Below are 27,849 nucleotides of genomic sequence, written 5' to 3'. Positions count from 1 at the left end.
GGAGGGTTCACCTCCCTGTCCCTGCTGGTCTTCTGACCAGACCCTGGAGGGCCCATGACTCTGCCTCTACTTTTGCCCTTCTCCCTGCCTCTGTTGGGCTTCTGCCGGGACCCAGAGAGTCCCAGGCCCCTGACTGTTTTGGCCCCCTGGCCGTTTTTTGACTCTGTGGTCTCACAGTGGCCACTTTGAACTTCGTTTCCCTCTTCCTGAACTTCTGCCCGTTGGGTCCCCTTTTGTTTGAACTCTGATCCTTGTGGTTTTGTTTTGATCCCTCCTCCGGACCTCCCCCCTCCCTCCCGGCTCAGCTGTGACTTTTGTTTTTTTTTCCCCTGGGACGTCTGGGATCCGTCCCTTGAAGGGGGGGTACTGTTAGGATTCTGTGTTTCTTGATTTGTTTTCTGTTTAGTTTTCATTCCTGCCCTGAGTCTGTGATCTGTGTGTTTGCAGCTGTGTCTTGTGTTTCCTGTTTTATTTTGAAAGTCCATGTTTCCCCTTGTGTTCCTGTGTGTTTTACTTCCTTGTGTTTCCCGCCTTTAGGATTGCTTGCCCCACCCTGATGTGTCTCACCTGTGTCTTGTTACCCTTCTGTATTTAAGTCCTGTGCTCCCCTTTGTTCTTGTTAGTCCGTCCGTGTATCCATGCCATGTTCCTGTGTGTGTTCCCTTCCTCCCTTTTGGATCTCCTTTAGGTTTGGTTTGTTTTTTACTGTTTGTTCTTGGTGATTTAGTTAGTTGTTTTTTACTCCTTTGATTTGTACTTTGTGTTCCGGGATTTTATGTTTTTGACCTGTTTTGGCTTCATTAAAAGCTCTCTTTTAGTTCACCTCAGCCTCCGCGTCTGCATTTGGGTCCAAACTCCCCCCATAACATAACAGACATATTTTTAATGATATGTGGACATGTGCTCTTTAATATTGTGTAATCCTGATACACAGAATCTGTGAGACAAATAATATAATGGCCAACAGAAATGATGGAGTTTATTGTGAAGCTTCATGTTACCTGTTGATGAATGAGAAAATCAATACCTGACAGCTGACATTCATGTTAGTGACGTGAAGCTCGTGGCTACAGATAAATCACATGCCACCGTGTGTCACCTCTAACTCGTAACATATACGTACATACAGTATACATATACATTCAGTTTGCTATTCAAATCCACCACATGTACAACAGCCACATAAGCACACAACACTTTAACACTCAGGACTCTAACACACTTCGACTGAGACGCACATTTGGACAACATCTTTGCATCCAGTGTTAGTGGACAACCTGCACAAAAGGCTACATGTAGCATTCCAACTTGTGGACCAGCATGGAAAGAAAATAGTTGTGTTACTCTTAAAAGTTGCTTTAAATGTAGTTTTACATTTCAGTTGTTTCAGTTTTTTTTCGAGGCAGAAATAATCTATTTTTGTCAAATTAAAAGGGAGCAGATCTGACCCCAGAACACACTAAATGCAGCATTATTTAGCACACCACGCCATTTAAACCTAGCTAACTCCCAGAATCCTGACCAGACTTCACTTCTTATAGCTGCACCATTACACCTCGAGTTAACTCCAGGACCAGGACGTGTCATGTTCATTTCAATCTTTAGTAATGCCAGCTAAGGAGCTAGCTAAGCTAAAAACCAAACTATGTTGTAGCAGTTGATCTAAATCAATGGAACACATCTGCTACTGCATAGTAAATTATTACAAGTAATGAAAGTAGCAAGTTTAGAGTAGATGTGCTTGGACATTAGCATCCAACTGATTCAGTCTATATGTTGTGAAAGTTGCATGGAGGTATAAAAGTCATTTAAGCTTAGGCCTTTAAATACATGTAGTGAATTTATATGTATCCATGTTGCAAAATGTAGATGTTCTTTCACTAACGTTCGTAGTTACAGGGTACTTAGCCAAGCAGATGCTTTTGCCATCATACTTTCCCAATAAAATATCTGAGCTCTGACCTCTTGACATTATCAGTGACCCTTGGTACCCTCTCGTCCTGGAAAAACTGTGATTATGTTGGTTCTGCATGCTAAAATCAGATTATTTCTACCTCAGCAAAAAGTTTGCAGAACTGAAACTCCAGACTGCAGCAAGATCAGTGACACAACAGTGGAGAGCCAGCCATTTGTTGCAATAATCTGCATTACAGTATGCACTGAGCTCATGCATTGTGGTTCTGAGATACACGTGATCAAGGTAAAATGAATGTGTCTTAGGTAAGATGAATAATGATCTCCCTGGTTGCCACAAGCAGCCAAATATGGCCGCTCTATTGGACCAGTTACTGTTTGGATGGTTGTTTTTTTTCCCCACAGCATTGTCACACACCTCCTGGGAACTGTTTCTGATAGTTTATAAAAATGTCTTAAATATTGTAAACACAAACGGGGGCTGTAAAAGACACAGCGGAGAGACCTGATGGAGCGGCGCCAAAGCCAACAGGTGATCAGCAGAAACTGTATATGACGAGCTAAGTCACACTGTAAACACAGACCTGCAGCATATATTAATTACCTTGCTAATTAATAGCACAGTTGGTGTTTACTATTCTGTAAGCAGGACAGGATGACTTTCATCCATGGAAGAACAGTAGCTGTGTATCTTTTAATGGCAATCATAAAGACATACGAGATTAAATCTGGGCACACAATGCCTTTTACTGTCTGTCACGCCCTCAACCCGGTTTAATATTAGCAGTCTTAGTGGTTTTAATACAGTACCAGTAATATGCCATAACGATAAAATGCACAAAAATCATGCATCAGTAGTATGCAGGCTAAATGCTAAGCTGTCCTGTGACGTAGAATGGCATCACTGCAAGCCTTTAAGCACGGATCCCATACATAAAAGCATTTCATGTTAATGGCGTTCGTCTATGATGAGGGATAAGACAGCAGTCCTGTCGTTGCTTTGGAAATCCTAGTGTGCATTTTTCTCCTCCATCTGTCAGGCTGTAAACACAGTTCAGTAGTTTAAAGTTGCTTCCTCATATGAATCCTCACCGCCATCCCCCCGACAAGTTCCTTCTTTTTTTACACTTGCAGATCGGAAACATAACAGGAAGCAACTTTGTGCGCTCACAGAGATGCTGTCATTTGATCATCTACAATACTCCCTGTAATTGTAATGTGTGCATCAGATCCTGCAGAGAGCATCCACGGCAGTTATTTCCTTCAAGCATTCATTGAGTATATGGTCCTTTTTCCATGCAGAACAGGGACGTGTTACTGCTCCACTTGAAGGCTATCGGTTTTGCTGCCAGATGCTTTGAAGCTGTTTACCTCTTCAAACACAAGCTCTGTACATGGAGAGTAAAGGAGACTGTTAGACAAGATCATAACGATCTAACTATACACATCTTTGTTCCTAAAAATGGTATCAATCCCATATTCTATTGTCAGTGTATAGAGATCAATATGGTGCTGTTTGGCCTGATTTCAGTATCATCAGGATATATAACCGTCTTTTATCAGAATAATTCTGTGTGTTGTTCTGTTGTTCTGTCCGACAGGCTCATGCTCTATGATTCAGATCACGTCTGGAACATTTCATCAGATTTGAAACTCCCTGCTGGACTAAAGTGTGATCACATTATAGTTTAAAAGACATTTCTAAATGTCTCCCTTTGTGGTGTAATCAATATTTCTTCATAATCTTTGCATAATCCCTGATGTGTCTTCTTTTTCCCCACTTCCTTTATATAAACAATTTCAATAACGTAGACAAGAGGAAGTTGCCACAGATCCTCAATCTTCAACAAATGATTTACTAATCTCCTCATCTTCTAATTTGGGCTATGCATGAAATAAGTATGTAAACTGAAGCTAAGCGTCACCTTTCCATTCTTCTAAAGTTCGGTCTTTGCTCTCTAGTGTTTGGTCGTATGGGGGGGCCTCAGGTTCATCATCCGGATCATGGTACTGTGCAAAGTAAGGGTGGGACAGGGCCTCGCTGGCCGAGATCCGCCCGTCACAGTCCAGGACCAGCATACGCTTCAGTAGATCCACAGCTAACACACAGACAGAAACAAACAGGTGAGAAAGGGCTCAGATGTGGGAGGATACGGCGGCAAACGAGTGTAAGTGAATTTCACATTCACACAGAAACCTTAGGAGACTCTCAATGCCTGTTAACTGAACCTAATCCAATCGGTGGTACTTCACTCACCCAGTGGATTTGCTCCTCTAAAGATCTTTTCCAGGTCTTGTTGGGGCATGAAAGGCAAAGACTGTATGTACTTCTGCGCCTAAAAAACAGAGACCAACGTCCACCTTACAACATGTGCGTCACACAGTCAGTGATCAAACTGTCAGTGTTTCATTCCCATTTCCCTCACATGTTCGGAGCAGATCTTCTGTAGCAGTTCTGGTGTCGGAGTCCCAACCACCTCCATGATTCTCTTCAGCTGGTCAATATCTGAGTGGAGTTAAGGAGCCATCGCTTTGCGTGTCACATAGCAGATAGGGCTGGTCTTTTTCTTTTATTAGTAAATCAAATTCTTTTTAGCCGTGAATACAACTATCTAGATAACACAGGCCTTTGTGATTGCTCCCTTTCATTTCCCCAGTTTCTCTCTGTTCAAGCCCCCTCCCCCCCTCTCTGAAGAAAGCTTTGAGGATTGTAATGCAAATCCTCTGGAGGACTGTGTCCATGGAGGGCTTTAAAGAGGTAATGAAAGGTTCCTGCGGTGGAAAAAAAACTGCAGAAAACTGTAGTGAACTCATGAACACTCAGAATAAAGGATACAGTCAGTGCCAGGAAAAAGGACTTTCCCCTTCAGCAGCTCTCCCATAATGCATCCCACTGACCAAATATCAACTGCAACAGAAACATTAGCGGATGAATCAGCAGGCATTTTTGTAATAAAGAGGTACTGAAATAAACTGATGGCATAATTCTACCATTTTGATTGTAGTGCATCCAGTTCAGCATGATCTCCGGTGCTCGATACCAGCGCGTCGCCACGTAACCCGTCATCTCATCATCTGTCTGCCTGGCTAAGCCGAAGTCAAGAATCTGTCGGACAGGAGGACGTTTTTCTCATGACATGCAGCAAAGAGGGAGGAGAGTGAAGGTCAGACTTACCCTCAGCTCGCAGTCCTCATTCACAGCCACATTACTTGGCTTGAGGTCCTGGGAAGAGCAGACCAGGATTCAATATCTACACCAACATAGCTGATTATTCCACAAGTTTTGAAACCTGTGTATGAGTTCATGGTCAAAAAGAAGACACTCACTCTGTGGATCAGTCCAGCTGAATGGATGTACTGTTGGACGGGGGCGGGGGGATGGACAGAGACATAGTGAGAGAGAGGACATAAAGGAAACTGAGGTCAACAGTGCAGTCCACCATATTAGCTCCTGCCTTAAGGGAGACTGCTTTTGTCAGTCCCATGGTAACCGCACAGGCCATCTCTACAGGCTGCTGGACTGATTCACTGTCAGCTGGCAAACACAGAGACTAGAGGTTTCAACATTCTGTCAGAAAGACAGCTGAACTTTCAGCAGTGATTTCAGGTTATAGCACTATGTATGTTTTAACAGTAAGGATGAGCAGAAACGTCTGATCCCATGTAATCTGTATACACCAAATTCAGCTTTTAGCATGAAGGCCAGAGATGTGTTCAGGGACAAAACGATGTTGAATGCTGCTTAAAAAAAGGAGAAAGATGGACTTTTGTGGCTGTGATAGTAAACATCTGTATCCACAGGCAGCTGTCCTTCCCATGAAACACCTAGAATCTGACAACATGGTGCTTATCTCCAGTGTTTATAGTTGCTAGGTTACAAAACCTGTATTCTTGTGCCACTGTAATTTGCTCACTATATTTTAATTTAGAAACGAAATATGAAAACAGTGCAAACAAACAGCTGGGAGAACACCACCAAATCCTTTTTGATTCTGATTGGTTGTAGACCTGTATCGCTAATGGATCATGTTTCCAGTGGAGCGGAAGTGATAGATAAATATGGCACAGTCACTTGACCTGAGAGACAATGCAGCCTGATTCAGCTATTTTAGATATATAATATAAAATACAAATTCCACTATTAGTGCATGCGGCATCCATCATAACGTTACCTTGAGGCCGCGGACGAGCTGGTAAATTAAGAACTGCACGTGCTCGTCTGATAACCTCTGAAATTTGACAATGTTATTGAGGTCTGCACCCATCAGGTTAGTCACCAGGTAGCTGGAAAAAGAACACACAGACAGTGTGAGGAGAGTAATGGTAAGGAGGAGGGGTTCGGTTAGAGGAAAACATGCTGCCATGGCAACCATCTGACATCTCTACAAGCCTGTAATCCCCCCCAGGATGGCCTCCGCATCCATCGCCATGCCCTCTGATAGCAGAATTCTTAGTTTTTTTGGGTGAAAAGCTGACAGCTGCGCCGCTTGTAGTAAACACTAAAGGGAGAAGGGATTTACAGTTCATTGAAGTCTTCTAGCGTTGCAGCAGGTGTGAAGACGTCCAGCAGCCCTATTACCTGCAGAGACAGAGACGGACACAAGCAGAGCTGATCAATAACAGAGCAGGAACACGCAGAGAGCTGCATCTGTCTGTCTGAGCACTAACATTCTCGTGTTTCATGTGCTTGAGCAGCCTGAGTTCCCGGTACGAGCGGCGACTGTGGATGAGAGACTGAAAAGGTCTGGACAGCTTCTTCACCGCAACCTTCTGCCTTAAGACCACATCGTACGCCGAGCTGAAGAAATAAAACAGAGGGAGGCAGAGCTTTTAAAACTTGGTTCATGCTAAGCTGTGCTACGGTGCTATTAGCTGCTTTGCATTTGTTGTAAATGTTTAAGATTATAAATTGGCTGCAAACACAAAGTGAAAGACAGTGAAAGAGGATGTGGTGAAAACAAGGGGAGTAAGGATGTCAGATAATGTTTTTTTTTTTCCTCCGCTTCTGTTGAAATGTAAATGTCATTCCACATATTGAACAGCGAGCCCTGCTGTAGCTGCCTTTGTCTTTTCATTCTGCCAGCTTTAGGTGCAAAAACAGACAAACAGGAAGGAAACATGGGTGAAAACTGCTGCAGAAACACAGCAAGAAGTAGGAAGTGAAGCTCTGAAGAAGAGGACATGGTAAGCTCCTAAAATTGTGACACATTGTGGCAAAACACCCTCTGTTTTTTTTCACACTTGAAGTTCTCATATAAACTCAAGTATTCCGTATATCTACACTGAAATCACAGTCTGCCTCATTATTTATTTATGACTCTTCATTTCACAGCCTTTGCCTATGTTTAGCTCTCTAGTTTAAGACATTGTGTGAACTAAAAAGACACTTTGTGCCATGAGATGGTTAGCTTAGCTTTGCAAAAAAAACTGGAAACTAAACTCTATGCAGAAGGGCGGCTCAGCAGGCTGTCTGGTTTCCATGGAGGGGTTCCATGGTGTAATGGTTAGCACTCTAGACTCTGAATCCAGCATTCCGAGTTCTTGGTAGGACCTGATATTTTTTTTTTACATTGCATAAATGTTTTTGCATCTTATTTTTACCCTTTACATTTAAGATCATGGAGTGTTAAGAAGGCTTGCTTACACTTATCTTTGACCCAAACCCTGACTAGTAAACACTGTAAGCAGAGGCATAGCATGGCAAGTTTAGTAGATAATTCCCCTTGTAGCCTAGCATTTAGCATAGAATAGAATAGAATGCCTTTTATTGTCACTATACACAAGTACAATGAGATTAAAGCTGTCAACCCGTTTCAATGCAAAAAGCAATGTATAAAAAGAGATGTATGTAAGATATTAAAAAATAGATATTAAAAAGATATTAAGAAAAATATTTACAATATAAACATAGAAGTCAGTGCACAGTCCTGAGAATATAAATATGGTCTATATACAGTATTCAAGTATGGAAAAAAAATATTGCACATGTTATATGTTGTAAATTGCACATTGCATGCATACATCATGAGAGTTGTGCTCTCGTCAAAGACTGCAAAGGAAAAACCTTTCCCAAAATGTTCCTTTAATTAACAACTTCATGTGATGTGGCTGTGTCCATTTTGCTCCCGTCACAGCTTAATAAACGTGTTCATTCCCCTAAAGACTTGCAAAAAAATCATTTCACAGCAGACACCTGTTACTTTGAGACCATTATAGTAGAAGTGCACCAAATGATGCATGTATCCTGTTTGCTGCACGCTGCAACCCCTGCATAAACACTACTGTATTACTTCATGGTGACTCATAATGGTCACATGCTTGAGTACACTACACACTGACTGCACAGTTAAATGCATCCATGTGGCCTCTCTGTCATAAAGTCACCTGCTGCCAGACAGGATGTCCCTGCAGGGCTTCAACCAGGACACCAGCCAGTCTCCTCCATCTGACATAAACCAGGCTCCACCACCTCTCACATACCTTCCTGCTGTGTTCCATACTTGGGTCTGACCCAAGCGGCAACCTTCGGGGCTCAAAGTTGAAGCCCATGCGGAAGTGTCAAAACTTGTAGTTCACGCCGCAACAGCTGGGGGCTGGCTCCAAAAGCGAGTCATTTCCCATAGACTCCCATGTTAAAATGGCCGACTTCACAGCAGAAAAGAACATGTTTACAGCCTGGTACAAAAAACCACTCTGGTCTCAGATGATAGGTTCTCTTCTAGTGTCAATTGTAGGGGGGTGAATTTTTTTACAACTCACTTGTTTCAATTGTATTCGGACTTAAAATTACGCCTAATTATGGGCGTTACCGCTTGAGTGACAGACAGTTGACGTATCACAGCGTGAGTTTCCTGCTTCCACGATCGCCCGCCCCCCTAAACCCCGCTCGTGCTCCCCCTTTTTGTCCATAATCGGAGTTTTAGTTGACGTGACACTGCCAATATGGCGGCGGTGATCAAGTCCCGGAACCTCCCACCGAGCCTCAAAACGGCTCTTCAGAAACAAACGGGTGACGTCACGGAAGCTCTGTCCATAGTTTTTACTGTCAATGGTCTGACCCCACCGTCACAGCCAAAGCAGCCATTTCTATTAAGAACTTGTTAAACTTGAAATGTCTGGGTGTATACTGATTTTAATTTCATCACTGATCACTTGAATCTAAGTCATTTTCTACACACCCAAAAACTGCTGCGCCCACTTTACACAACCAGTAAAAGTTACATCATAGCCCCATCCATGTCCTCTTAACTGCAGTCATAGAAAAACCACCACATATCCAGAAAGGATCAACAACAACTCAAAACACCACGTTCATTTTCTGCTCAGTCTATCAGATTTCCAATCGACACTGCGACAGGCAGAGACGCATCATTTTTGACAGGGGGAAATGAAGCAGTCATGTTTTATTCATCTAAACGAGAGGCTTGGTGCCAAAGTTCTGCTTTACTGAACAGATGTTACATGCTGACATGAGATGAAAGCAGCCTTGATCAGCTTAGTGCCTATTCTGTCTTGGTGTACAGTCTCAAGAAAACGGTCCAAAATGGGCCCAATTTCTGTCCCAAAGCAGAAAAGCAAACATTGAATGGGATGATAGGGCTTGGTGTCAGGAAGCTGAGGATACAATGAGGCTGGATTAGACACAGAAAAGGACGGCGTTTAATCCTCCAAAGTTTTTGTCTGGTGACTTATCAAAATTTATGATAGGGTGCACGTTAAATTATTAAATAAGCTTTTACGATGCTGCCTGCTGTCATGTCTGCCCTTTAGCTACAATGTCTCTGTTTGCTTACCAAAGTACTGCTTTACATTGTCCTCTTCTCATCCCCACTCACCCAGCAGCCATGGGGGCATGAGTTTCTCAGCTCTAGCTATAATAGATTATATGAGCTTGTCAGATCCTTGACCTATGTCCTGCAGTCTCAAGAGGGTTTGCTGTAGCTGCTCATCTCAGATGAACGATGAAAGCTATTTTACTGTGCATCTCAGGAGGTAGACTGTGAGAGTATCCTAACCCTCCCATCATGACAGCAACACATACAGATGTCGTGCCCCTAACTCCCATCCCCCTGCTGCCTGCCATGAGAAAGTCAGTGACAATGGCTGCAGATGAACATTAACAAAGCAGGGAAGCACTCAGTGGTGTGTGGAGGAATTCCCTTTGTGTATTTGCATGATTTAAGTAACCTCTAGTCTCAGTGCTAGCATACACACTAGGCCTACCTGTAGATGTGCCAAAAAAATGGCAAGCTAAAAGTAAAGAATAAACAGATGAAATATCTAGCTAAATGTTACTGATAAATGGGAAAGAATTAGCTAAATAGATAATAATATATAATAGGTAATTAATAAATGGTTAGAATATCTGGCAAATGGTAAAAGACCGGAAACAGCTAGCTATCTAGCCCAATTATTAAAAAATATGCTGTACTACTTATATTATAATATTAAAATAATAGTTATAGATTTACAAATATGTATTCACGTACCAATACCATGTGTGTATGTGATCAGGTTTGAGTTTGTCTGTTAGGATTGTGGTGGTAGAAAGGATCGGTGATGGCACAAATGGAAAAGCTCATACACAGCTCAACTCTAATCTGTCCTCAGAGGGGGATATGAGCCGCTCGCTTCTGCTGACTACACTAATTAAGGCTCAAGACAGCATCAAATCATAATCTTCCTGTCATAAAATCAGAGAAGGAATTACTATTCAGAGCAAGAAGATAGCATCTGCTTTCTTACACAAACTAAATGCACCTTAGAGATATTGAGTAACAAATCTAAATGCCACACTCCCTGGGCAGCATTTTAGCATTTTCCCCTGTTGAAAGGAGGCTTCTGTAACACGGGTGTCCAAAAATGGGAATCCTTATTCTTGGCATTTTTTAAGCTCCCTGAGGCTGAATGAAACAGCTGAAAGCAGAGTCATGATTCAGTGTGCTGTTTTTAGTCTCTTCTGAGCAAGACAAAATACTCCTGTGAAAGGCTGAATCATGAAGCGGAGCTCCATCATCATCATCATCCTGTAAATCAGACACTGCCTTATATGACGGGAAGTCAGCTGTCGAGATAAAAACTCCTCTCTGAGGGTGCAGGCGGCGGCGGTGGCAGCTCGGGGTGTGGCTGAACATGCACTGACATATGGGCTCTCTTCACTTTCTGTGCCAGAATCTTCTTGTGTGGGATCTGACAAGGTTTCAGCAGTGAAAGAGTCATCTTATCCCACAGTAAACTGACACACAGAGAGACATAAAGGAGGCAATAAATTCAGCCTTGTGGTCCAAATTAAAAGCCCAAACAGAATATGGTGAATTAAAACAGCCAGTTCCAAACAGTGAGAAGCTCAAGGCTCCTTTTGGAGAAATGTGGACTCCCTGCCACTTAAATCCTCTTATCCCTTTGGTGCAAAAAAACATCACAGATTTTAGGAACTTACATCCCAGAAAAGCTGACCCAGAATTTTTCACACTGTAGTCTGGAAAGGCTCAGCTCGACTCAGACGTGTCTGCTTTTCACTTACATCTGTAAGCTTTTGTTTCTATGCATGGCCGAGCTGCCGGGAGAGCTCAGCCTGCATGTTCACTGAATAAGTCTCAAAAATGTGATTATTCCTCTAAAACCTGTCACACACAAACAGTCCTCTCTGCATGTTCTCAGCTAACCGTCATCCTTCTGTTAATAGCTTAATTAATATTGACTGTCAGGAGGAGATTATCGCCATGACACGTCGCCATGGCAACGGCACCCCACAGCCAGATGCTGATTTATATAAATTTAAAGCAATTGCATGTAGCAAGGTTAGCACCCACACAGGGGAGTGTGTGTGTGGCATGCAGCTGCAGAGTCAGATTTAGATGTGTAGCGGTGAGAAGAGGCTGTTATTTAGGAAATTCCTGAACTGACACAGTCTGATTGAGCAGACAGTGCACTGAGGGACAATAACAAGCCCTGCAGACCTGCTCTGTCTCTCCATATGGGTGTAAAAGCTACACAATGAAAGCCCATCCACCTGCATGCTTAAGACACAGAAACTGAAAGCTTCATGTGCAGAATAATAACAGGCTGAGACAGTCACAACGCAAATGAAGGCAATCAAAAACAGCCTCACGCTGACACAGCTCACACACATCTGTCTCTGTGCTGAAGCATCATGTCCAATATTCAGTGGTAAATGTTGTGCTTGTGCAGCCTCGCCCCTCCACCCGCCCCACACACACAAACACTCACCACACCGAGCCGTATGCGCCGGAGCCCACCGGCGTCAGGTTCTGGTACCGCTCCGGAACCTCCCACACTGTCTTGTTAAGCTCCTGTCGGTAGAATCCCGATCTGGACATGTTTGTTTCCGAGCCCGTTTCAAGAAAGGAAGGAGAGTGAGCAAATAAAAACAGAAGAGAGGAAATGAGGGGAGCAAAGCGATAGATGGGCCGCCGCCTGCTGACTGAGGCGAGCTGCTGCTGCACACACACACACACACACACACACAGCGCCGGTCAGTGACAGCTGAGCTCTCTCTCTCTCTCTCTCTCTCTCTCTCCTCACGGTATCACAAAGTTGGTATTACATATTGTGCCATTATACTGCAGCTTGAATGTTAACTGTGAGTCGCTCTGCGTGAAAAACGTCTGGTAAATGAGTTACAAACGTAGATATAATGACTTGATATATGTTGATGAAGATTCTCAGTCACATGATGACACAATGACTTGATTTAAAACGTAAACACAGTGAAGCTGTAAAGTAGCTTGTTAGCTTATGCAGCAACAGTGTTTACTTACTTTACTTTACTTACTTACTTTAGCTTGTTTTGTCTCGTTCACAGGATTTACCATTAAGCTAAGTGCTGCTGTTACAACTTACTGTTAGAGTTATGACCTCTGAACCACAGCAGGAAAACCTGCTGTATATTTGTTTATTAATGCTCAGGTGTTTCTCTGTAAACAACAAGCTAGTTAGTCAATTATTGTCATATAGTTTTTTTGGCATTTGTTTGTTAATTTGTTTTTCATCAGGTGCTGTGCTTAAACATCTGTCTGTGTCTCCTCACGAAGAGGCCACAAACTCCACAGAAGATATATGTGTAGCGTTCCGAAGGGTTCAAGGCTTCTAAAGTCACTCTTTGCTATTGACAAAAACTCAGGACGATACTCTTTTGGAGCCGACATACATGCCCCGTTTATTCCTCCATTCCACACTTCACAACCCAAAACAGTCGCCTCTTTCTACACCCCTACATATGCATTATAAATAAACTGGATTATTTACATTGTTAATTATCAGGCTGATCATTATGGTCCTGTACCACACAGGTCATGTGGAGCCCTGTGCCGAAAACTCCAGATGACGTCCCAGCCAGCAGTCAAACACCTGAGAGCCTCCACTTCTTCCTCTACTCCTCCAGCACCTGTCTTGGTACTCTCAGTTCTCACTGATGATCCATATATATACATGTATTTATGTATGTGTATATACATACATACATGGTGTGGAAATTAGACCCACACTTAGAACCACACACATGTGGGTTGTGAGGACTCAAAGGACCATTTTTTTTTCTAAAGTATAATTCTTTGGGTTTGCTGCAAGTGTTTCTGCAGCTGCCTACTAATTGTCAGCAGGCTCATCAGGGCGAGTGGCTGGCCGGTTAGATAGGTGGCAGGTGGGTAGGGAAAACTTTGGTGGTGGGAGTAGGTTCAGGGTCGATGAGGGAGGGAAACAGTTGCTGCTTCCTTGTCGGTAAAGCTGAAGCCAAATACTGTATGTTTTTTACCTCGAGGGGAGGGAAGTGGGTTGTCTTCTCTTTCTCTTCTTTTACCTCGGAGAAGTTGAGCACTACTTGGTTCTGTGGTGCATACTTCTCCTTGTAGTTAAAGAAGTCCCTCTTGGTCTGATCTAGTTGCCGTTTGCAGTTGCTAAGCTCCAGTTTAAACATTCTCGCCTCATCTGACAGGTTATGTTTTTCCTCTGTCAGCATCCGGCGAGTGCCCTCACTTGCATAAAGTTGTCCCTTCAGTGACATGATCTTATTGTTGAGTTCACTGCCAGTCTGCCATCTTTCATTGAGCTCCTGTTTTACACCAGACAGCTCCTGCTTCAGTTTGTCGAGGAGTTCATCTTTTTCTTTCATACTCTCCATCCGTTCCTGTAACATTTGTTTAGCTTGTTCCAGCTCCTGACGCCAAAAGACATCATTGCTTTGACTGGTGTCTTTGTCTGAACTCTGCATCTCTAGGTTATGTTCCAACAGGTCCATATGTTTTTTCTGATCTATTTGCTGCTTAAGGAGAGACTCGATGTGGAGCATTTGATCTTTGATCTTTTGCTCTTTTTCAGCCACATCTTTCTGGCTAGCCTTCTTCCGCTGCTTGAATCTCTCTATGACTCTGCTCAACTTTTCCTTCTCATCATCTGCTTTGGCAAGGGCTTGCTCTGCTGCCTCCTTGCCACTCAGATAAGAAGCGGCCAACTGTTTCTCCTCTGAAAGCTTTTGCTCATTCTGCTGCAAGCACTGCTTCACTCTCTGCAGTTCATGCACTGTGTTTTCATGTGCTTTCTTGTTTTGCTCCAGTTCAGAACTTAAGCGTTTGTTGGCACTGTCTAAGAGTCTGAGCTGTTTATTCAGTTTATCTTTAGCCACATTAGCTTTGTTGTGTTCTGACTGAAGAGTTTTGAGTTCTGACTGAAGAATTACCAGGTTAGCTTTGACGCCGTCTTTAGCTTTGTCGACCTTTTCAGTCTTCACTATCTGCTGGCTAAGCTCGTTTTCTAGTTTGGTAACAAGAAAATTTGAGTCTCTTATCAATGTGTCTTTGTCTTGAGCTCCTTTTTCCTTTAGTGTTTCTTTCGATTTGAGTGCGTCATACTGTTTAACTATTTTGGCATTTTGTGTTTTCAGCTGTTGAATGACAAGACTCAGTCTTCTGGTTTCTTGGCACTTCTCATTTAACGTCTTCCTTGTAGTGTGCAGATCTTCCTGGAGGCTTTTATTTTGGTGGACCTTGAGTGTGGAAGAGCTCCTCAGTTTATTAAGCTCTGATTCATTCTTTTTAAGCACCTTTTGCACAGACTTTATTTCTTCATCCTGCCTTTTAATAGTGCATTCCAGTTTTCTGACTATAAGATCATGTTTCTCGTGTCTTTTCAATGCACGCTCTAACCTGTTGTTCTGAATTTTCAGAGAAGTGATCTTGAGCACTTGTACGTCGTTTTCTTCTTTTGCACATTCTAATACTCTGTCTCTACAGATAATCTTCTCCTCTGCTTCTGACAGTTGCATCCGCAGTTCATTTTGACTGATTTGAGCATTATTCTTGAAATCTTGGAGATCGTTTATTTTATGTTTCGATTCTTCATTTTCAGCTTCCATCATGTTTATTGTGTTTTGCAGCCCTTCTATCTTCATCGCCTTTTCTTTTTCAGTGCTGTATTGCTGCTTAACAACTGACAGTTCTGCCGAGTGACTTTCAAGCTCTTTCCTCAAGGTCTCATTCTCTTGCTCCTTTGTAAGTAATGCAGACTTGGTCTCCACCAGATCTTTCTGTAGCCCTTCAATAATTGCATCCCTGTCCTTGACATCCTGAACAAGTTTTTTATTGTCTGCTTGTATTTTCTTTAGACCTCTTGGCTTTTTCTGGAATTCCTTTTTGTCTTCTTCGATTTGATCCATGAGCTTTCTCTTATTGTATATTGACTCCTTCGGATTCTTCTATATATAATATATGTACTGTCTTTAAGCAGTTACAAACAATCTATGACATCATAACGTCTTTATGACATCATAATGACATCATAAAGTGAGGATCTCCTCACTGTGATCCTCACTTTATGACATCATAACGTCTGTATGACATCATAACGACATCATAAAGTGAGGATCACAGTGAGGAGATCAAAGACGTGTGATGTGTCACATGATCGTGGTATGCTGGGCCAATTACAACATAGTCACGTGACCGCGTCAAGCCAAATGACAAGCAATATTAGTCAAACCTCAAACCACCACCGGTATGTGCAGAGGGGATGTATGGGAAAGTTTGCTGCAGATATGGTTAAAAGTTTTCGGTTCGCTTAATCTTGGTTGACAGCGCTTTTTATTAAATGTACTGAATGTTGACTTGCAGGAGCCTCCACCGCTATCGTACTAATGAGCGAAAGGAGCTTTGTGTTTAACTACGGAGTGGAATCGGTGAGTGTTTGTTTGTTCGAAGCCAACGTTATTAGCCGCTTCATTTGTTTTTCATTGACTTGTTAGCCACAAGCTATTGTAATGCTACCGCTAGTCTAGCTGGTCCTATTGATTTGAATGGACTGGTTAGCATGGGCTTTTAAGCTTTGTTTCTCAAATAACGCAAACTTAAATGAAGTGTCCATAACTCCAATAATGTCCTGTTACTCTTTGAATGTTACATACCACTTGATCAAAACTTTATCAATGCAAATTGATTGAATTTGTTGTTGTTGTTAGGGTCCTATACTAGCACTGTGCATTAGAGTATTGTTTTAATGCCTTTTGTAAAATAATATAGTTCAATATTATAGAATATACATATTATATCAATATACATTGATGCACGCTAACAGTTTTGTTAATGTATATTGATTAATATTGTATGTGATCTATTTTGACATTATATATCATATTTATTGATGTACAATGATGGATGTTATATTGATATTGAATTGGAAAATGTATTTAATGCAGCTAGTAATTACTGTTATTTGTGTGCACACTAACACCCTGGCCCTGTGTCTCATCCAGGCCAGGTTTTGATGGCGAGCTACTGATTAATTAACTAATTAATGTCAACTCAAGATGGGAAAAGACTTTTCTACCTCAAACCTGAGGTGTCCCCTTTCCAACAATCACGTCGATTGTAAGCATGTAATGTTGAAATTGTTAACTACTTGAAATGGCCATTCGGATTCAGAATCAGAATCAGAAATACTTTATTGATCCCAGGGGGAAATTGCTTTCATTCCAGGTGCTCCATGTATACTTAAAAAACAGGTTAGAAATATAAAATAAGGTAAAGTAGTTAGAGTAAAAAAAAACTAATAAATTCTAAACATTAATAAACATTCACGTAAAATCCAGGCAAGTGAAGACAATATATAATACAACTTGTACTGTGTGCAGGAAAATCTTTGTTTTATGTCTATGTTGTTTGTCTGCAAAGTCCATAATATAAGGTACCATCAAAACACAAATCTTCTGTCTCTGTCTCCCTCCAGTAGGCGGTTTCCTAACTTCTGATACTAGCCTGGGCTATCAATAATAACTAGCATATTTGCTACACACCAAAAGTCCATGACAAAATACATTTATTTTCTATTTTAAAAAATTGATTAATACAAACACATTCAGTAGCACACTGTGTGGCCTATGGGATGATGAAGCATCTGATGCTGAGGTGGTGGTATGAAATTTTGCTTAGGGCCCCATAAAGGCTTGGGCCGGCCCTGTAGCCTACCTAGCTAAAAGTAATAATTTAATGTTTAAATAGTGACTTAAATAGCTAGCTAACTGTAAAGAAATAACAACTAGGTCGAAGTAATTAATGGTTAAAGGGCTAGCTAAATGTAGCCCAATTGGTGTAGCTGTTAGCATTTACTTTTGCCCTGAAAAAATGCAACGTTGAACATAATAGATAGACATACAGACAGATATATAGATACTATAAAGATAAAACAATAGAACAAATAATTACAAAAAAACTAATAAAATAAAAAAAGGATATAGGAACATATAAAGCATATACAAAATACAATAAGTGTGTGCCAATTTCACAGAATGTGAGGAACATCTCTGCCTTCTATGCAGTGCTTCCATCCATACCCAGGAAGTTCCACTCTGTTCAAATTCCCCTGCTTTTCAAGTCACATGCTCACAGCAAGAACAAAGGGCTGTCACCAGTCCCCCTCCGGCAGTCTCATAGTCGTTAGCCAGTTGTTAGACACACCTGACACAGTCAGCCTGACCAACACAGGTAAGTATGGAAACATTTAGTGCTATTGTTTGTGAGTTTTACCCAAACCCAATCACTGAGGAACATTTAGAACTGATGAAGCTGCTTGGATGAGCAGCGAAATGTCTTCAAGAAAACTCTACAAGTCCAGACGCCTTGCTTCAATCTTTTCTATGAAAGGAGAGTGGGCTCTTGTCCCATCTGTCTGTTCATCTCTACCGCTTACTTATAGACGGCACAGCCTAAAACAGCTTTTCACATTTCAAAACAGTTAAAGAAAGATTAAAATAGAGCATATATATATATATATATATATATATATATATATATATATATATATATATATATATATATATATATATATATATATATATATATATATAGTGGTGGTCGCAGTCGCCTCTGGAGGCGTGGGTTCAAATCCCACTTCTGACAGCAGTTTTTCCACTTCCAGCTAGACCTGTAACATTATGTTATGATATCCCCCCACCACCACCACCATTTTTGATCTTGTCTGTGATGTAAGTCTCCTACTGCCATCTAGTGGTTGCAGCCTGCAAGTGCAACAGGTAAAGAAAAAGTAACCATATTGTGCAATCAGCACAGCTGCTGCCTGTAGACAGATGTTGTTAGTTCCACACAGTCAGGATGGCTGAGTGGTCTAAGGCGCTGCGTTCAGGTCGCAGTCTCCTCTGGAGGTGTGGGTTTGAATCCCACTTCTGACAGTAGCTTTTCCACTTCCAGGTACATCTGTAACATTATGTTATGATATTCAACAGTACTGGATTACCTTAACACAATATATCAATGTGTTCCTGAATAAAGGCATTTTCTCTTATATTCTCTGGTTTTGGGTTTTCCTATATTTGTTGTACATGAGGTACATATCAGCTTGACAACAACACAGCCTAATTGAAGGCCTCAGGTTCAACCAAGATCATAATTTAGATCAATGGATTTCAGAGTGATAACCTTCACATAAGAGAACCCCTGACTACATAACTGAATACTTCAGTTGGTTGACAGCAGAATAGTATTACTTTTGTTCAGTAATTTTGGCCCCACCGAGATTTGAACTTAGATCACTGGATTCAGAGTCCAGGTGTGTGAAAAAGCTGAGTTTCAGTGCCATTCATAAATAATAATAATGTATCAGCCACAGCGCCGGGTTACCGAGCTAGCATATAAGCTAGTCGGTTGCAGTAACTTGCTAGACACATGGTTGAATTAAACACTGATTTCAGATTTCAAGCTAACAAGTCACTAAAGCACATAAAAATACTTATGTCAGACCAAAATGAGTGATGACTGTCCTCCCACAGCTTACCGCCCTGTTGTCCCAAAAAGTGATCGTCTGCCAAAAATTGATTCCCGTCGCTGGAGCGCGCACAGAACCTTAACGCTGCATCGCCGAGTGATTAAGGCCTTTGCAGAGTGCCCAGGTGGTTGCCTCAAAATTACTTGAAATCATTTTTTTAGGTTATCATCCAACCAGCCCACCTGTACCTGTAAACACACCATTGGCAGTGTTCTAATGGTACATTGTGTTAGCTAATCATGTTAAAAGGCTAATTGATGATTAGAAACCATTGTACAATTCTGTTAGCTCAGCTGATCAGAGAAGCTATACAACCTCAATAAATATAACCTCAATAAACTTAATAAACACACGGAAACAGAGCTCCAAATATGCACACAGAATGTTGTCTGTAGATCGATAAACACTTCTAGTCAGTAACAAGCTTGAGATTATAGGTTTGTACCCAAATAACAGGCTGTATTTAATCCATTTTAGGGGAAACCACAGATGTACACACTGATGTGTTTTGCATCGTATGACACAGTGCACTCCCTGCCTCAGTTACTGCTGTGTAATTGCCTGAGTTGCACATGAACTCAAATAACTTAATTGTCTGTCAACATGGCTGAATCACTGAAAAACACAATCTTTACCACATGATGTCAGATTGCTGGAAGCAGACAGCACACCTTCAACTGTACAATAAAAGATTTTATTTATCATTAGAAAGAAAGTTACACAATTATGCGCTATTTTCATCTATACAGTGTAGAACAAAATAAGTCACTTTGTGTCAATATCATGTGTAGATTCTGATGGATTTTATTCAGTCCTATACTACTTGGTAGGTTTAAAGCACAGTGGGATATTGAGTCAACAGAGGAAAATCTGTGATTACACAAGGTGTTGTAATGACTTTCTTCAACACATCTTTTTTTGTGACACACTGAAGAGACACTCAGTACAAGAGAGTTTAAGGTTGAGTCCAGCTGTGTGAACCTACTGATGAAGCTCTCCTGTCTCTATCACAGCACCTCACTCTAGCCCGTTATTTTGTGGCACCATGGCTGGAAATTTCACAGGGAACTGTTTATGTAACTTGTTTGGTGCTAGCATTTTCCTGGCAGGTAAGTAACTATTAAAAACAAATCTCAAGGCAGCTACTAGATTTATTTATACTTGAGGTCAGCTTTTTTCTGTATCCTCATGTAGGATGCACCATTCTCCTTGTAACTGCCTTCCCAGTTGTTCAGATCATTATAGGTAAGTGAGATACTCATGTGTTTTATCTTCTGGAATCAAAACCAGTTGGGTGTCTGCATGTTTCATCATTTTTACAAATAAAAACTCATGTTTGGAGGCATCCTTGCACGTAGGAATCTCAGTATTTACACTTTTCATGTCATCTTTCCATCTGGTCTTACAGTACCAACTAAAAAGAAAAAGAATCTGCTCAGCTCGAACCCTACATAAACAGTCTGCCTCTTTTTCTAAACAGGAGCAATATACATGTATGAGTGTCCAGTAGCACCAGTTATCCCAGTATATGTGATGGTTTCTGGGATATGGGCTCTGCTGATTATGGCCCTGTTTGCTCTGCCAAAGCTCCTCTGTCAAGCAGCACCAGGTCACACCGTCTGGCCCGGGTGGATCGTCATCCTGGTCCTCTTCTTTTTCATGTGGTTACTCTATGGTAAATCTCCACATGCAAAATTTGTATTCATGCCACAGTCGATATTTAAGATTAGCCGTATTTTTTGTGACATTCATTTTGTGTCTCTGTGCTCTCAGGTAGTTACCAGATTTACTCTATATATCCACCTAATTATGAGAAGAACACAACCTCTTCCAGTGCTCTCACTACACCTGCACAAGAAAAACAGAGCCTTCCAAACCTCAACCACACTTGGATGATTAGAAACAACTGGAAAATTCAAACTATGGCTCTCAATAACACGGACACATCGCACTTGAACATTCCACATGCATCTCTAGTCATGGCTGCAGAGCCTTACTGTCACAGAGGTGTGTACATGTTGGCTTTCTGGACCACCACATTGGTCTATGTGTTTGCAGGAAACGCCCTGGTTATGATCATCTGTCTTTATGGTGCTATGGAGTGTACACATAAGTGTGTAGAATATCTCACTACCTGAACTGAACTCTCTGTGTGTTCAAAAAATGTAAGTTCTCAATGGACAACTCTATTTTGCATTGCAGGAGTGAAGTCAGATATAAGTATAAACAGACACATGCAATTTAAAATTCTGATTATGTTCATTTGATCTTTCATGATTTGTATTATTTGAATGTGAAAATTAGGTTAGCGCTAAAGGAGCCTTCACCCCTGTAAATATTACATTTACATTACATTACAATTTGACATCTTTTAAACTCACTTGTACTGGATGTGTCTTCAGTGTGTCACAAAAAAGATGTTAAAGAAAGTCATTACAACACATCCTCTGTTGGCATAACATCCCATTATGACTGCATAACCACCATTAAGTTAGTTATTTATTGCAATACAGACAGTTACACAACAGTAATGAAGTGAGGAAGGGCAGTGCTGTATTATGTGCACTGTGTCATACTGTGCAACGCACGGTTAGTAAGATAAGATAAGATAAGATAATCCTTTATTAGTCTTTTATTTACTTCATTAAGAAGACAAGAATATATAGAAAATAGATAAATGGAACAAACACAAGGTGAATGAATGCTTGAGTAAATCCCAGAATAAAGTGACTTGAGTACTAAACTGTTATTGCACATTATGATCCGGTATGGTGAAAATGAACACAAGGTGAATGAACGTTTGATTAATTAACAGAATAAAGTGACTAACAGAATGTAACAGAATAATAACAGAATAAAGTGACTTCAGTGTGCTCATCTGTGATTTTCTCTAAAAGCCTATGTTATTTGGATATAATCTGATAAGCAGTGATGGGAAATATCTAAAGTTGAACATGAATACACACACACAATATAAATGTGTATGTAAATTCTAAAACGTGAATGAAAAAAAGGAATAAATAAAACGTACTACTCCAGTGTTTTGATGAGGGTAAAGGATCATTTCCTCTGTCATGATAGGAGAACCCGTCACACTACAGGCGCGTGACCCATCTTCCACTTCCTGCTTCGGTCACGTGATCTCCGCAGTCAACTCACGCGCTGCACCGTGTCCGCCTGCTGCTCTGTCCGCGCCGCTCCCGGACCCCCAGGTAACAAACAAACACTCTAATTTAACGTTTTATCCTAATACAGCTAAACCGAGACACCAGCAGAGGAACGATACCTCTTCTAGTGACACTTTGTTACATGTTTGGCAGCGCAGGAATCGTGTGGTTTGGTTTGTTAAGGCAACAGAAGAAGAAATCACAAATTATTTTTCAAAGCCCAAATCCTGTTAGCTTGCTAATGCATTATTTGTATGCGAGAGTTTAAGAATGACCCAAAATGCAGGCACAAAAAGGCTTTAATAAGCCAACTCAAAGCCCGAAAACAAAACAAAAAGAGACCAGGAAAACAAGGAAACAACTGAAACACACCACAGGTGATCCAAAGGGAGACCGGAGAACTGGAACACACAGAAGAACAAGAGGAACACTGCAGACCGCAGCATAGAACAACACAGACTGACAAAGGGCGTCAAGAAAAGCCCCATTTTCTGCATGCTACAATGTTTAATTAATATTAAAAGTAACATCCTGCTTCGCATTTTGTTAAAATGTTGTTTGAGTAACATGAGCATTTGACTACCTTGACACCGTGCATATGCCAGCACTACTGTCCCTCATTTTAAAATTCTTCAAGCTTGTAAAATCTGTTACACACCGTGAAAACAGACTGATTGAAAAAGGAGTCAGTCAAATCTGCAATCCTCTAGCTGCGGGAACTCAGATTTTGCAGAAGTTACATTTTATGCAAGTGGAAAAGTGCAGTGGAGGGGAAAAGATGGCAGACAGAGAGTCTACCTGAGAATCAATAGAAGAATCCTCTGTTAAACCAGCTAAATGCTTCTTGTGCATTTATTCATGCATTTATTAATTGAAAATGTATTGTCATGTTCTTTTAAAAGGAACCATGTCTGTAGTAAAGCTGGAGCAGTGTCGAGAGCGAATCTGTGCCGAACTGGACAGTGTAGTGGACTTCTGGCTCAAATACTCTCATGACACCGTACATGGGTACAGTACTGTCTAGTTATAATGGAATTTACATGTTTGCAGTGTGCACGCAGCCTTCATGCTTGTGATGAAATTCCTTCCTTCCTGTTTCAGAGGTTTCTTCACTTGTATTGGGAGGGATGGGAAAGTTTACGATGAGCTGAAATATGTCTGGCTGCAGGGCAGACAGGTATGTCTGCTGCAAAAATAGTTCATGAAATAAAACATGGCTATCAGTTATGTGCCTGATTTTTTTTCACAGGTGTGGATGTATTGCCGCCTGTATCGAACCATGGATCGCTTTCACAAGCCTGAAATCCTTGAAGCAGCTAAAGCTGGTAAATGTGCAGTTACCAAATTCACTACCCAGATCCCACACCCAGCTAACAGATCCCAGCCAACAATGTATTTATAGATGAAAACATCATGGTTATTTGCACAATGTGATGTGTCTAATTATTATCTAAACATGAAATTGTTTTGATTGCATTGAAGGTGGTACATTCCTAAGAAGATTTGCTCGTGTGTCCAGCAGCAGTGGTCAGTGGAAATGTGCCTTCTGCTTAACAAGAGATGGTAAAGCAGTCAAAGTTCAGAGGACCATATTCAGCGAGTGTTTCTACATCATGGCCATGGATGAGCTGAGCAGGGTCACTGATGACAAGGATATGCAGGTGTGCTTTGTTCATAGACCCAAACAGTGCTCCTATATAAAGACACCATCTCTAGTCATGCTAGCAAAAACTGGAGTCAGTGTTACATTCATCTTTTAAGGGACTTTAATGTTGTTTAAATAAATTCAATGAGCACTACATACGCTGATTTCATTCTCTCTCTCTCTGATTGTGTGGCCTCTACTTCATGTTCCAGTTGGAGGCTGAGCAGATGATGGAACAGCTGATCCACTGGGTTCGGGTGGACCCGTCAGGCCTGGGCCGGCCCCAGCTTCCTGGAGACATTCCCACAAACAGCATGGCAGTTCCCATGATGCTTTTGTGTCTGGTACAACAGCTAACTGAAGGGCGCGGCCAGGAGGTGGCTCAAAAATACAGTGAACTGGGAAGCTGGTGTGTACAGCAGATTCTACAACACATTCAGGTATGGACACACACACAACAGTCATCTGGTTGAATTTGCTTGTAAGAAGGATTGTTTGAACAGTTAGTTGTTTAGTAATGGGGTTTCTTCCTCTAACTTGGCACAGAGAGGTGGCACGGCTATTTTGGAGAATGTGTCTGTTGATGGAGCAGAGCTGCTGGGTTGCCAGGGCAGACTGCAGAACCCAGGTAAACACTTCCTGCTGGCCGCAAAGCCAAATAATCATGAGCAAAGTCAGTGCCTGTGGAAGCCTTTTCTCTCCATAGTTGCTTACCTCATCATTTTTTACCTTCCTTTGGTCATCTTGACATGCTGACTCAGGCCATGCCCTGGAAGCAGGCTGGTTCCTGCTTCGGTACAGCGCAGACTGGGGGGATGAGGAAATCAGGAGGACAGCCATTGAGAAGTTTGTGGAGCTCCCTTATCAGTGTGGCTGGGATAAGCAGCACAGTGGCCTCTTCTATTTCTTGGATGTGGATGGGCACTGCCCTACACAGGTTAACCACCCATAGTGATATTCAATTGCGGTTACATTTTCTAATCGCTGTCCTAATATAATGTCTGTTTTGTGTGTCTGAGCAGCTGGAGTGGAGCATGAAGCTGTGGTGGCCTCACTGCGAGGCTCTCATCGCCTTCCTCATGGCCTACAGATACACGAAGAAGCCCGACCTGCTGGAGACATTCTTACAAGTCTATGAGTACACTTTTAGCCATGTGAGTTCACACTGCACAACCACCAAGCCTCAGGACAACTGTATTTTTGTATTATATCGGTATCAAGGTCACCTATATGATATGTTCAGTTCAACCTTCTATTACAGAATACAAGGTAGAACAGAACCAAGTAGAACTAATCCTACTTTAGCATAAAGCAAAAACCTTTTTTTAAATTGTGACTGATTTTGCTAAGTTAGTCTTTAGTCAGATAATCAAATTTCACAGCAGATCAGTGGTTCAGACGAGGGAATTACATTATTCAGTGTGCATAATTTAGTGTATGTGTGTTTGCAGTTTCCCGATTCTAAGAACAGCGAGTGGTTTGGCTATTTGGCACAAGATGGAAAAGTAGCATTGGACTTTAAAGGAGGACCCTTTAAAGGTAAGGGTGAAGAGGAAACTGAAAAGTACCTACATGAAAGTTAGTTAGTCTTCACAAAGCTGCAGACACTGTGCCGCCTTTATACCTGCTCATCCATGGTGGTTCAGTTTAATAAAACATCTGTCATCATGTCAAGCTACAGTACTTAACATCTCAGGTGGAAAATTGGAGTTTACTTTACCCCTCATTACCATTTGAGTTTCCAGAGAGCTGATGTGGTTCATGCAGTCTTAGCAAACCAGCTACCACAAAATAAGCCTGCGCTTCTTCTCCTCCTCTTCAGGGTTCTTCCATGTACCTCGCTGTCTTTACATGTGTGAGCTTCTTCTCAATGATCTGCTGGCAAAGAAGGACTGAGGATTCAGACATTAAACTCTAAAAAGGGATTCCATTTGATCTCATTTGTGAGTTCAAGTCACAGCACAAATGTTCAGATTACTACCAGTATACTGTTTTCTGTCAGCAAAGTGAGTGTTGGATCTTAAAATGTGCCTTATCACTTTAATGTCATATTCATTCCGCTTCACCATGTCTCTACCTTTAGTTCATGCTTTTTCCAAGAATAACAGCTGTTCTAACACAACAATCTACAAGCTACAGTGACATGCTCAGCATATATACAGGCCAACAAAATGGATTGTATAATGAATCATTGTAATGTAATGTGCAGTTTATATAGTTTTTATATATTGTTTGTGTTAGTTTGATATCATATATAAAGCTGTTCATGTGTCGTCTTTCTGTGTGCGATTGAGTTTTCATGATGGACTCGACAGGCTCCTGTGGCCTCGTTACTGCTCTTGGCTGACCCCTAGTGGATGTTGGTGGTGCTTCAACGAAAAATGCGATGTTCATAGTCAGGATGGCCGAGCGGTCTAAGGCGCTGCGTTCAGGTCGCAGTCTCCTCTGGAGGCGTGGGTTCGAATCCCACTTCTGACAGTGTTAATTTTTCAGTGACTTCTGTATATTTAGATCCATGTAACATGATATCTGAAAAAAAATGTGTGACTTCAGGCTCTTCCATACTCCATACTCTGCGAGACGTGTGTGCAGAACTCCTCATACGGCCCTCCTACGCAGCGCACGTCACACACAAAAGGTTGACATGCAATTGTATTGTAAATTGTGCGCACAGTCGTGGTTACCTGGCCTAACAAGCTGATAATGTTCAGGGAAGAGGGCGCATAGCATGACAATAAATAGAAGATTAGTGTAGCTGACTGTAGCAGACCTCTGGTCTGTGTGAGTTTATTTCTGTGAATGTGTGGATGACTGTCTGCAATAATACATCCCGTCTCCCGGTGTTTAATGTGCGCGAGCCACTGTAACGCCGTGATCAATACTGGGATTAATTTTTATCGCCACCTTTTGGATAGACACTCTCCTCTGTGTGCCGTGTTTCTCCTTCCAGGAGTTGTTTGCCAGCTGCTCATCTAAACTGTCCATCGTCGTTGTACTTCCTTCTTCTGTCTGTGTGTTCTGCACCTGAAGAAGCTCTTGCGCTTCTCCACATTCATCACGCCCACAATAAATTCCGACCAATCACAGCATGGTTGACGCACAGCCTTGAGAGAAAAAGTTCTGCCCGGGCCATGTGTACGAGAGTGCTGCACAATGGGCAGTCTGAGATTAAAAATGACGTCATTTTGTAGGCGTAATGTCGGCAGGGGGAAGGGAGTTCTCTGTTCTCACGGAGTATGGATCCAGCTTTACAACAGAGCATATAGCTCAACTGTACTTAGAGTTAATTATCATCATCATTGGCCCATTGTCCATATGCTTTGACGCCTGATTATTTTTTGGAAAAAAATTACTCATAAATCAGGTCCCACCGAGATTTGAACTCGGATCACTGGATTCAGAGTCCAGAGTGCTAACCATTACACCATGGAACCATGACATACAAGTGATAGGTACCAGCCAGATTCTCCCAACTCACGCCAACCAAATATTAAACATTGTGTTTTATTATTTGTTTTTTGTTGTTTTACATCAGCCAATCCTGCGAAGCGCCACTGCACGGAGAGTTGGCTGGTTGGCTGCTCTCTTCCTGCTCTGCGCGCACCAGAGAGGTACGTGCATGATGGCCGAAGTCACAGACTGCAGCTCGTCTTCAGAGTTTTCTAAATCTCCTACCCTACCTTTAACAGTCAGGTCATACCACTGCAGGCGGAGACGCATTCTCTGGATGCGCATTGGGGTCGACAGCAGTTGGCGGATGTGACACTTGTTGAAGTTGAGCTTGAGGTTGTAGCTTGTTGCTCTCTCAACTACTTTGCGCAGTATTGCATCATGCTC

At 41.8% G+C, this 27,849-nt stretch overlaps 3 protein-coding genes and 3 non-coding genes across 6 annotated transcripts; 4 read left to right on the top strand and 2 right to left on the bottom strand.

Annotated features, from left to right (window-relative positions):
- Positions 1-952: 952 nt before the first annotated feature.
- Positions 953-12,375, bottom strand: mapk11 (mitogen-activated protein kinase 11). Its single transcript, XM_028423262.1, has 12 exons — positions 12,145-12,375; positions 6,583-6,712; positions 6,435-6,493; positions 6,087-6,198; positions 5,242-5,271; positions 5,090-5,137; positions 4,906-5,020; positions 4,751-4,822; positions 4,341-4,420; positions 4,172-4,250; positions 3,840-4,013; positions 953-3,302 (listed from the first exon to the last, which is right to left on the bottom strand). The coding sequence occupies exons 1-12, from the start codon at positions 12,252-12,254 to the stop codon at positions 3,229-3,231; spliced, it is 1,083 nt and encodes a 360-aa protein (XP_028279063.1). The 5' UTR covers positions 12,255-12,375; the 3' UTR covers positions 953-3,228.
- A 6,149-nt stretch (positions 12,376-18,524) lies between these two features.
- Positions 18,525-18,607, top strand: trnal-cag (transfer RNA leucine (anticodon CAG)). The gene has a single exon. It is a non-coding gene; the product is annotated as a tRNA-Leu (tRNA).
- Positions 18,608-20,139: 1,532 nt separating this feature from the next.
- On the top strand, positions 20,140-22,079 carry LOC114431859 (uncharacterized). The gene is made up of 4 exons (XM_028399522.1): positions 20,140-20,309; positions 20,395-20,445; positions 20,681-20,875; positions 20,974-22,079. The coding sequence occupies exons 1-4, from the start codon at positions 20,246-20,248 to the stop codon at positions 21,336-21,338; spliced, it is 675 nt and encodes a 224-aa protein (XP_028255323.1). The 5' UTR covers positions 20,140-20,245; the 3' UTR covers positions 21,339-22,079.
- A 253-nt stretch (positions 22,080-22,332) lies between these two features.
- Positions 22,333-26,288, top strand: renbp (renin binding protein). The gene is made up of 11 exons (XM_028398622.1): positions 22,333-22,412; positions 23,270-23,375; positions 23,469-23,544; positions 23,617-23,692; positions 23,850-24,028; positions 24,225-24,452; positions 24,559-24,640; positions 24,774-24,949; positions 25,035-25,166; positions 25,464-25,551; positions 25,835-26,288. The coding sequence occupies exons 2-11, from the start codon at positions 23,275-23,277 to the stop codon at positions 25,906-25,908; spliced, it is 1,212 nt and encodes a 403-aa protein (XP_028254423.1). The 5' UTR covers positions 22,333-22,412; positions 23,270-23,274; the 3' UTR covers positions 25,909-26,288.
- Positions 26,289-26,407: 119 nt separating this feature from the next.
- trnal-cag (transfer RNA leucine (anticodon CAG)) lies at positions 26,408-26,490 on the top strand. The gene has a single exon. It is a non-coding gene; the product is annotated as a tRNA-Leu (tRNA).
- Positions 26,491-27,374: 884 nt separating this feature from the next.
- trnaq-cug (transfer RNA glutamine (anticodon CUG)) lies at positions 27,375-27,446 on the bottom strand. The gene has a single exon. It is a non-coding gene; the product is annotated as a tRNA-Gln (tRNA).
- Between the last annotated feature and the right edge of the window lie 403 nt (positions 27,447-27,849).

This window comes from Parambassis ranga, chromosome 2 (genome assembly GCF_900634625.1).
Source record: "Parambassis ranga chromosome 2, fParRan2.1, whole genome shotgun sequence".
Classification (NCBI taxonomy): Eukaryota; Metazoa; Chordata; class Actinopteri; family Ambassidae; genus Parambassis; species Parambassis ranga.
Note: the sequence above shows the minus strand (reverse complement) of the source record. Positions and strands in the feature narration are given on the sequence as shown.